Source organism: Lutra lutra, chromosome 16 (assembly GCF_902655055.1).
Source record: "Lutra lutra chromosome 16, mLutLut1.2, whole genome shotgun sequence".
Classification (NCBI taxonomy): domain Eukaryota; kingdom Metazoa; phylum Chordata; class Mammalia; order Carnivora; family Mustelidae; genus Lutra; species Lutra lutra.
In genome coordinates this window covers 42,492,131-42,502,754 of record NC_062293.1, presented here as the reverse complement: position 1 = coordinate 42,502,754, position 10,624 = coordinate 42,492,131, and the positions used below count along the sequence as shown (strand labels likewise).

At 53.8% G+C, this 10,624-nt stretch overlaps 1 protein-coding gene across 1 annotated transcript; it reads left to right on the top strand.

Moving 5' to 3' along the window:
* The first annotated feature begins 2,056 nt into the window (after window positions 1-2,056).
* SLC46A1 (solute carrier family 46 member 1) lies at window positions 2,057-8,851 on the top strand. The gene is made up of 5 exons (XM_047707997.1): window positions 2,057-2,346; window positions 2,804-3,656; window positions 5,799-5,882; window positions 7,549-7,705; window positions 8,248-8,851. Exons 1-5 carry the CDS (start codon window positions 2,119-2,121, stop codon window positions 8,303-8,305), a joined length of 1,380 nt encoding a protein of 459 aa, XP_047563953.1. The 5' UTR covers window positions 2,057-2,118; the 3' UTR covers window positions 8,306-8,851.
* Window positions 8,852-10,624: the final 1,773 nt, after the last annotated feature.

Below are 10,624 nucleotides of genomic sequence, written 5' to 3'. Positions count from 1 at the left end.
ATTTATTATTATATTATTATATTATATTATTATATATAATATATAATATATATAATAATATATATATAATTATATTATATTATTATTATTATTTATTATTACTATTACTATTATTACTATTTTTTAGCTGCTTTATTTTGTGAATTTATTGAACATTTAATTACCAAACAAAACACATGGATCCCAAGTGCCCAAGGGCCAATACAGGCAAAAGATTAGGCCCCAATAATAAAGTAGCAACTACTGCAGAAATCAGTGCCCTAGTGAGGGGTGCCTCGGATGCGACATATCGTTGGGTTTAGGCCCCTTTTTCCTGCTGTGGCTTATCACAAAAGGGAGGCACAATGTGTTGCATAGTTCAAATAAATTAATTTTAAAAGAAGGAGGAAGAGGAGGTGGGGGAGGCGGAGGAGGAGGAGGAGGAGAAGGAGAAGCAGAAGCGGAGGTGGTGGCCTCTGGTCTAGTGACCACCATAGGCTCCAGCTCCGGAGTGGTCTATACCCTGTCCCATTCCCAGCTGAGGGAACTTGGCCTTAGTTCTCTCCTTCTTAGTTCTCCAGGAAAGAACAATCCAGTTTCAGCTAGGAACTCTTCCCTTCCTGCAGCTGACAAAACTGGGCCAAGCTTTTATGTAGATAGTGGGGAGGGGAGAGAGACAACCCTGGGGGCTTGTATGTTAAATGTGGAATTTCCTACCTCTGGGATGACCACAGGGTGCTAATGGTTCTGGGGGTGGGCGGTGCAGGCGTCATTCAGTCCACCAGTATCTAGCCAGCATCTACCAGTTGTGAGCCTAGGACACCTTCTGGCTGGGGGTGGGGTGGGGGTGAGGGCGGGGGGGTGGGGAGGTGGGGGATGGTCAATAAGCCAGCAGCAAGCCCACACAGTCATTGTATCCCGAAAGGGAACTTCACCATGCCCAAAATTCAGGCCTGTGGGTCACTGCACAAGGCTTGCCTCCAGAAATGCATTCAGCTGCGCTATTGTCAGGGCAGGTGGCCTTTTTTTGGTCCTGTCCCTCCTAGACCTGGTCAGGCCCTCAAATGAGCAGCCTTGGAGTCCCACAGCTCCTCCCCTTTAAAGCTCTTTCCACAGTGGAACTCTTGTGGAGATTAGTAGGATTCTTTGATGCATCTCCCCCCACCATTCTAAACCTACAGGGCCTGGTAAAGGCGTTCTTGGAGCACGCCCGGCATGGTCCCTGACATATAAGAGGTGCTCAAGAAATGGGCTGAGTGAGTCAATGATAAAGGAGAAAGGCAGGTAATGTTTTCCCCTTTTATAGGCAATAAAACATGCCCAGACAGGTGTGACTGCCTTCTGGCCCAGTTCCTACAGCACGAGCATGCGGAGCATAGGGCCACACCTGATGGCCTCCCAGGCCCTCCTCCAGCTTCTCCTCTGCTCCTCGGAGGGCAGAACCAGTCCTGAGCCTCCGAAACAAGACCGGTTTCCCAGGAAAAGATCCTACGGCAGATGTGGAGCAAGTGACAGCCCATTGATAACAATAATAGCATTTAGAATGTACCAAACTATTTCCACAGCAGCTCTTTGAGGCAGCTTCTATTAGCATCCTCACTTTTAAGATGAAGAAACGGAGCACGGTGGTTAAGTGCCATGGCCAAGGTGGTAGCAGAGCCAAGGTCACAGAACTAAGTTGCCTCTGCTGCCGCGCAGAACATCAGCATGGGCATCAGAGGTTAAGTGCTCCCCAGGCTCTGCCTGCAGTGTCCCATGTCCCGACTTCCTCATCTGTAGACGGTGATCATTAATAATGGCTAGCCATAGGGTTGTTGGAAGGATAATGCACGCGGAGTTTAGTACAGTGCCCAGCAGATGATCAATAAATGTTAATTATTGATATTTTTGTAATCGTTTGGAGAGTTTCTGGGCCTGGAAAGGAGGGCTGCAGGGCGGTATCCTCGCACAGACTGCAGATGAGGTCACTCGCAGGCAGGGGTGTGGGGCCCCTCTCCCGCCCTCACCCGCCCACAGCGGGCGGGGCGAGAGTGAGGGGGACAGCGGCCCCGCCCCGTCAGACTTTTTTAAAAAGGGACGCTGGGCGCAGGCGCAGAAAGCCCAGCCATCCGTCTGGCGTAGCCCCTGAGGCGCACGCGCATGGAGGGGTGCGCGAGCCCCCCGGGCGAGGCCCGCGCGCGCCTCAGCCCCGCGGTGCTGTGCCGCGGCCCCGTGGAGCCGCTCGTCTTCCTCGCCAACTTCGCTTTGGTCCTGCAGGGCCCGCTCACCACGCAGTACTTGTGGCACCGCTTCGGTACCGACCTCGGCTACAATGGGACCCGCGACAGGGGCAGCTGCAGCAACCACAGCGCGGACCCAATCATGAAGGTGACGGCGCGGGAGGAGCGCGGGAGGAGCGCGGAGCGGGGCACCGGCGGTGGGGTGGGGGCGGAGGGAGGTGGCCGGGGCGGGAGCGTGGGGGCGGCCGAGGGGCGGGGCTTGCGTCCGGGTGAGGGCTGGCTGGTTTGGGGGTAGTGGGCGGGGCCAGAGCAAAGTTGGGGCCTGAGCGACTGCTGCGGGGAAAGGGGGGGGGGTGTTGTGCTTAATGTCGCCCTGGGTAAAGAGAGGCCATGAGGATTAACAAAAGAGAGTGAAAGTAAGGGAGTGGAACCGTGGTCCATTCCCCCATAAGCCAGGGCCAAGTTTTTGGGAGTTTTACTGATTCTCGGAGGTTTAGGGCTTCGAGGATAGTCCCCATCCCTGTATCTCCCAGGATGGTGGTGGTTTGCGGGACGGGCAGCCCACAGTGAGAAACAGCACCTGGTTATGATTCATGTCCCCACAGGAAGTGGAGACCCTTACCTCCCACTGGACCCTCTACATGAACCTGGGCGGCTTCCTGGTGGGGCTGTTCTCGTCCACCCTGCTGGGTGCCTGGAGTGACTGCGTGGGCCGCCGTCCCCTGCTGGTGCTGGCCTCCCTGGGCCTGTTGCTGCAGGCGCTGGTGTCCATCTTCGTGGTGCAGCTGCAGCTCCACGTGGGCTACTTCGTGCTGGGCCGGATCCTTTGCGCGCTCCTGGGGGACTTCAGTGGCCTGCTGGCTGCAGGCTTTGCCTCGGTGGCGGATGTCAGCTCCAGCCACAGCCGCACCATTCGAATGGCCCTGCTGGAGGCGTGCATCGGGGTGGCAGGGATGCTGGCCAGCCTCCTTGGGGGCCACTGGCTCAGGGCCCAGGGTTATGCCAACCCCTTCTGGCTGGCCTTGGCCTTGTTGATAGCCATGACTCTCTATGCAGCCTTCTGCTTTGGTGAGACGGTAAAGGAGCCAACACCTACCCGGCTCTTCACGCTCCGCCATCACTGGTCCATTGTCAAGCTGTATGCATTTCCGGCCCCAGAGAAGTCCAGGAGGCACTTAGCCCTGTACTCTTTGGCCATCTTCATGGTAGTCACTGTGCACTTTGGAGCCCAGGACATCCTGACCCTCTACGAGCTGAGCAGACCCCTCTGCTGGGACTCCAAGCTGATCGGCTACGGTTCTGCCGCACAGCATCTGCCATACCTCACCAGCCTGGTGGGCCTGCGGCTTCTGCAGCACTGCCTCGCCGACACCTGGGTGGCCGAGATTGGCCTGGCCTTCAACATTCTGGGAATGGTGGTCTTTGCGTTTGCTACCATCACCCCTCTCATGTTTACAGGTTAAGTGTGTGGGCTTGGGGATGGTTTGTCCCAAAGGTGCTGGGTGAAAATTGGGGGTCAGACACTCACAGCCTCTAAATGTGGTTCGTGCCTGTGTCTAGAATCATTGTTAGGCTCCTCTTCTGCACTGGAGGACAGACAACCAAGAATCGTCATAAAAATGCCATCTTTGTTAGCCGGAAAAGACAGACCTTCAGTAGCCTCAGTCATTAATTCACGTTGTCAACTATAAACATCATTAGTAAGATAGAGCAAAAGACACAAGTATGGCTCATACACTGATTGCTTTACTTGTTGGCCTCCCACAGCCAGCATTTATGGTGTTCTTAAACAAAGTCCATGCCATTAATGCCTTAATATTCACTTCTCTGATAAGAATCACAGGCTGTACCTCAAATATCCTTGGTCACCTTCCTTGAGTTTTTGTTTTTTTTTTAAAGATTTTATTTATTTATTTGACAGAGTGAGACACACAGCAAGAGAGAGAGAGAGCACAAGCAGGAGGAATGGGAGAAGGATAAGCAGACTCTCCACTGAGCAGGGAGCCTGATGTGGGGCTCGATCCCAGGACCCTGGGATCATGACCTGAGCCGAAGGCAGACACTTAATGACTGAGCCACCCAGGCACCCCTTCCTTGAGATTTTTTTTTTTTTTTAAAGTCTTCTCTGACACAGATATCAAATTCCTGCCTGCCTTAGTTCTTTTTTTTTCTTTCTCTTCCTCTCCCTCATCCCCTTCCCCTTCCTCCCTCCCTCCTCCCCCTTTTTCTTTTGGTAGGAGAGGGGTGGCTAGGAATGAGGAAGTTAACGTTTTTTTTAGAGAGACAGATGAATTTTGTTAGAGTCCTTAAATACTTTGTTTACAAAGTGAGCTGATGAGTAATCAGAGATGTCTTAACTTGGCTGCTTGCATGGAGAGTGAGGCCGAAGGGGACCAGGTACCTTCCTCTCCTGCCCACGGCATCTCCCGAGGCCCCGGTGCTGGGCTCAGTGCCCTCAGGGGTGCAGAGATGATGGAGACACTGTCATGACTCTGGGGAGCCTCAGCGGAGTGGGGTTTGAGGGCCTGACACCTGAAGGGGCCGTGGGTTACCTCAAATACCCACTTGTGAGGGTCCACTGTGCTCTAGGACCAACAGTCATGGAAGGGAGAGAAACTGTTACGAAAGAATGCTTGTAAGCCCTTGAGTAACAAACGCAAGGAGAAAAGGAACTTCATTTCCCAGGGCTACTGTAACAAATTTTCACCAACTGGATAGCTTAAAACAATGGAAATGTATTCTCTCATAGTTCTGGAGGCCAGAAGTGAAGTATCTGTCTCAGTGGGCCTTAGGCAAGGGGTCAGCAGGGTCCTGCTGCCTTCGGAGGCTCTGGGAGAGGATCTCCCTCCCCTCTTCCAGCTTCTGCTGGCTGCCCGCATTCTGTGGCTTGTGGCCAAGTCACCCTAATCTCTGCCTCTGTAGTGACATGGCCTCTTCCTCTTCTGTGAGCCTTCTCAGTTCTGTCACATCTCCCTCCGTTTCCCTCTAAGGATTCACCTGATTGCATTTAGGGCCCAGTCCAATCCAGGAAGATCACCTCATTGCAAGATCCTTAATCACATCTTCAAAGATCCGTTTTCCAAATAAGGCATCGTTAACAAATTCCAGGAATTACGACCTGATGTCTTAGGGTGACCGTTATTCAGCCTCTTACACACCCCAGAGCCATTCTGTGATAAAGGCTTTGTTATCATTTCACAGATGGGAGTCATGTCCAAGGCCACACAGTTAGTAAGAGATGGCATCAGGTTAGGAACTCAAGGCTGACTCCAAAGCCCATGCTTGTTTTCTGTGCCTTGCCGTCTCCCTTCGAAGCTCAAGGTGGGTGGATCGTGCCGGCTGTGACTGCAAGAGGCGTTCTGACAAGAACATAATTGGAGGGAAATCAGCATTCATTCACGAAAGAGGTAGTGGGTGGGTCAAGCCTAGAGAAAGGTGGTCTCTGACCCTCTACGATCACTGTCTCCTTCAATAGGGAAGGTCTTCCTGTGTCCATCCTGAGTCCCACGTGGGCTATGTATGTAGAGGAGCTCTGCTATGCATGGTGCTTAGGCACCCCACTCCCTGACCCTGTTTTCTTGTTTGTTTCTTTCTCTGCAGGGTATGGACTCCTATTCCTGTCCTTAGTCATCACACCCATCATTAGGGCCAAGCTCTCCAGGCTGGTGGGCGAGTCAGAGCAGGGTGAGTGCCGGGGTCAGCCTGCGTTTGGTTGCTCATAGCCAGTGTTGCCCGAACTGGACAGAGAGCAACTGTGAGCCAGGTGGGGCCTGCCTTCCTCCCTCCCACCCAGAACATGTTAGTAGCCAAGACATATGCACTTCTGTCACATTGCCTAGGGCTCGCAGAGGACCACAGGACCTTGGATTTTGAGATCACGGGGTTGGAATTTGCAGTCAGCAGAGCACGCTTGTTCTCTTGGGTAACCTGAGCACAGGATTTACTCTCTCCAGACCTCAGCTTTTTTGTCTGTAAAATGGACGTGATGATGTCAGAGTTCCCTGCTTCACTAGGGCCAGTGCGCAAGCTTAGAGAGGAAGCAAGCAACTTTTAGATATTTCCTTGTCCCCAAGTAACAGATGAAGAAGCAGAGACCCAGAGGGTTAAATCGGGTCAGCCAAGGTCCCTCAGTAAGTGGTAGAGCAGGATGCAAACCCAGCTCTGTTTTGTTTTTTTTTTTTAAAGATTTTTTTTATTTATTTGACAGAGAAATTACAAGTGGGCAGAGAGGCAGGCAGAGAAAAGGGGAAGCAGACTCCCTGCTGAACAGAGAGCCTGATGTGGGGCTCCATCCCAGGACCCTGAGATCATGACCTGAGCCGAAGGCAGAGGCTTAACCCACTGAGCCACCTAGGTGCTCCTCCAGCTCTGTTTTGAAGAGCAGCAGGTCCTGGCTCTGTCACCCACTGACTGTGTGATCTTGGGCAGGTCCCTTTCTGTCTCGGTGCCTATTTCCTCCTGTGTAACATGAGTGGTTTCCTCCTGACGACAGGGTCCTCCTGGCTCTGACACTCTGACAGAGTGCAAACTCAACTTCTGTTGGGTTGTTGCTCGTTTTGCAAAATCTGGGTTCTGCTGCATCTCTCTAAGGAATAGCTTCTGGGGCCTCTGGGTCTTTAGATCCTAGTCTGGAAATATCTGGCTTATCCATTTCCCCCCATCTGGCCTGGAAGGGGGATCTGGTGCCATGTGCAGCCCACTGCGGGTTCATTCTGTTGCCCCCCACCCCCACCCCGAACCCGTGTACCTTCATTCATTCACTCAGTAAGCCTTTTTTCTAGCACCTTCACTGTACCCAGAGAGGCCCCAAGGGGGAACCGGAGAAAAGAACAGCCCTCACTAACTGCCTGCCTGCAGGGGGCTAGGGTCTGTCATGGATGTTTTTACATGTGAATTTACTTTTGCTGCCAATCTATGAACTAGGTATTGTCCTTGTTCAACAGAAGAGGGACAGAAACCCGGAAGGATAGGCAACTTATTCAGTGATGACACAGATAAGTGGTGGAACTGGGAATTAAGCCAGCAATTAATCCGAACAGGAGATGATTCCCAAAGAACATAAACCAAAACCCATTTTATCAGGGTTTTGGTAGAAGATAGCATACATACTTTGAATACATGGATTTAATAACAGCCATTTATTTGGTAGCCCGTGTGCCAACTGCTCTCCATGCACGACCTCATTGAACCCTTATCACAACACATCATGTAGGATTTATTGTTGAGGAAGGTGAGACTCAGAAACGTTAAGTGACTTGCCCCAGGTCACACAGCAGTGAGCGAGTGATTCTGGGATTTGAACCTAGGTCTTCCATCTCAAAGTAAAAGTATGATGTTTATTTCTTTGCAGGTGCTCTCTTTTCTGCTGTGGCCTGTGTCAATGGCTTGGCCATGCTGATGGCTTCTGGCATCTTCAACTCGCTCTACCCAGCCACCTTGAACTTCATGAAGGGGTTCCCCTTCCTCCTGGGAGCCGGCCTCCTCTTCATCCCGGCCATTCTGATTGGGTAATGCAGGGCTCTGACTCATGATCATAAGAATGCCCTTTATCCCAAAGAATTCCACTTTCTCCTCCTCCCAACCAAAACTCATTCCTGGAACCCCTTGACTCTCCCCTTGAGGACAGCTGCCTAATCTTCTGGGAGCCATTCTCCAAGGGCAAGGCCGAGGGGTGGAGGGGCAGTAGGGGAAGGGACAGGCTCCCATTGCTTGTTAGCAAGGCTGTGTTCTCTCCCTCAGCTCCCCTCCTCCATTCCCATTTTGCAGATGGAAGGAAGGTGGCGGGAATGTGCTAACAAGAAGCCTGGAGAGCTTTCTCAGCTAATATGGCTGGCCCCCAGGCTAGCCTGACCTTCTGGGTTCTAGCCCGCTGTAGCCTTAAGAGTTGCTTTCCAGAGCCCTGTCTCTGGACATTGCCTTGTCCTCCACCTCTCGGCTTTGGGAGGGAATACGTGTCCCAGTCCACGCGATAAAGCCTGTGTCCCATCTCTAAGAGCTAAGGATGTCTCCCCATGTCAAATCTGAACCCTTTCTCTGGTCTCTCTCACAGGGTGCTGGAAAAGGCCAATCCTCACCCTGAATTCCAGCAGTTTCCTCAGAGCCCCTGATCCGCCTGCGTGGGAGACAGAGGTCAAAGGAGGTCAAAGCGAGCAAAGCGAACACAAAGCAACTCCAAGTATGCATCTGGATCCCGGTCCACGTGACACGGGCACCACCCCTCAGAGGGCACACGTCTGCCTCGGACAGAGTGGTCCAGCTGGACAGCTGTGCCAGCCTAGAACTTCAAACTAGCTTGGAACCCAGACGGTCCTACTCCAGGAGGCAGTGGGGGAGCCATTTGGAACGGGGGTGGGTGTCCCCTTCCTACCAGTGGTCACAGGGAACCCTCCAGGGGAGTGGAGGTCCCGACGGAGGGACACCTCAGGGAGCGGCTGAAGCGCAAGGGCTGGCATCTCTGCTTCAGCCCAGACGGCACAGCTCACCAGGCCGTTTCCGGGGCGCAGCCACCAGTGGGCCCCTCAGTGACAGATGTGGTTCTGAGGGGAAGGCTGTGGCAGGGCTGGGTGCCCTCTGGGGAAGGGTGCTGCCGTCTTGGGCTGGGATCGACCCTCTGAGCTTAGCAATGCCAATCACAATAAATCCACAGAATCACACTGAAATGAACCTTCTGGGCCTGCAAGGCCTTGGGCTGTGGGGCTGTCTGCGGTCTTTCCACCAGCAGTCAGACAGCAGTAGGCTTCTGGGCTGGGCAGGAGCCCCCTGAGCTGCCGTGGGCTGGCCCACACCGCATCTCACTGCTCATTCTCTTCTCTTGAGCTGCTGGAGAGGCTGGAGGGTTGCCCGGCTGGCCTCAGGCCAGTGGAGAGATTGGGGGCAGAGCCCATTCCTGAGGGTCCACCAGAGATCCGCCCCTGAAGGCATTGGGTTTTGTTACTACTCTGCCCTCCAACGCTCCCGTTGCCACGTGTTTCAGTGGGACCGTGTGCTGAGACCGTCCTCCTGCTTCTGTAGCTCAACGGGAACCCGGAGAGGGGCCTGACTCCCCGATAGGATCGGGGCTGCAGCTTCTCAGAGAACAAGGGGCCTTTTTCCAGTCTGTTAGGGAAGCCTGGCCCAGAAGTAGTAAGGCACCACCTTTGTTGAGGGCTGCCAGCCCCTACATAGACCCAGTTCAGGTGGCACTTGCCTGCAATGGCCACAGGGCTTGGCTCCTCTCCCTGCCCTAGAAATCACACAGGTGTGAAGTGTGACCCCACCGGGGTCAGCTGTGGCCTCTGTAGCTCAGGCCTTTTGCCACATTCCCAACTCACCGTCTCTGTCGTGGGGAGACCAAAGCAAGGCAGGGAATACAGTTTTTCACTGTCCCAGCATGAGGCAGTGAGAAGGCTTGGGAAAAGGTTTTGGGCTGTCCTCAGGCCTGGGCTCTGCTCTGAGCACTGCCTCTGGCTTGCTTGTGACCTTAAGCAAAGCCCTCCTCCGAAGGGCTGGGGCAGCCGTGCCCCGAACTGTCTGATCACAGGTGGTCAAGTTAGAAAACACTGGATTAGATGACATGCTGAGACCTTTCCCACCTCATACATTCTAGAATGAGATGCCTCTCTTGTTGGGCAGGGGAGAAGAATGAAGGAGTTGGAGCTGAACTTCTGACATCTGGGTGTCCCTGAGCAGTCCTCAGTCCCTGGGGACGGCTAGGGTGAGGTGGGCAGGGGCCTTGCTGACTCAGCCCGGACTTGTAGACCAGCCGGGTAGAAAACCCTGACCCTGCAGGCCCATGTCAGAGCAGGCTCTGGGGGAAAGGCTGTTTCTCAGCCCCCATTCAGGCCTAGCCCTGTGGGGCCAAGCCTGGCTGGGGGTGGGGGTCATGACTCCGGGTCAGAAGCCGAGCTCTGATTCCCCAGTCACCAAGGGGCAGCAGTTGAGGGTGTAGGAACAGAAGAAACGGCCTGGCAGCCTCCTTGAATACCGCAGAGCACCTCAGGAGGTGGGGGGACTGACGGTGACAAAAATCTTCCCTGGGAGAGCACTCATGCCACTGTATCATTACTGATGCTGCTCTGCGAAGGCAATGTCCACTCTGCATCCAGGGCCTGGTACTGGTGGACACTTCTGTGGCCTGAAGGAGGCAGGGTCAAGAGCAGTGAAGGCCAGAGCTGGGGCCAGGATCGGCTAGAGAGCGAATCTTTGGCAGGAGGGGGAGTAGAAGGAAGGTGTCCCAAGCCCAGGGTGAGACCTCTTGACTTTTTGACAATGAGGCTCAGGAGCTATGAGTGACCTGGCTGGCCCCCGCGTGAGGTGACTCTGGAAGCTGAGCCAGCCTGAGGTGTCAGGCCACTGCCCACTGCCCCCGGGAGGGGAGAGGCAGGGCAGGCTCCAGCTGACCCTGTTAGCCGAAGCCCAGGTTTATGGGAGCGGGGAGATACTTTCTT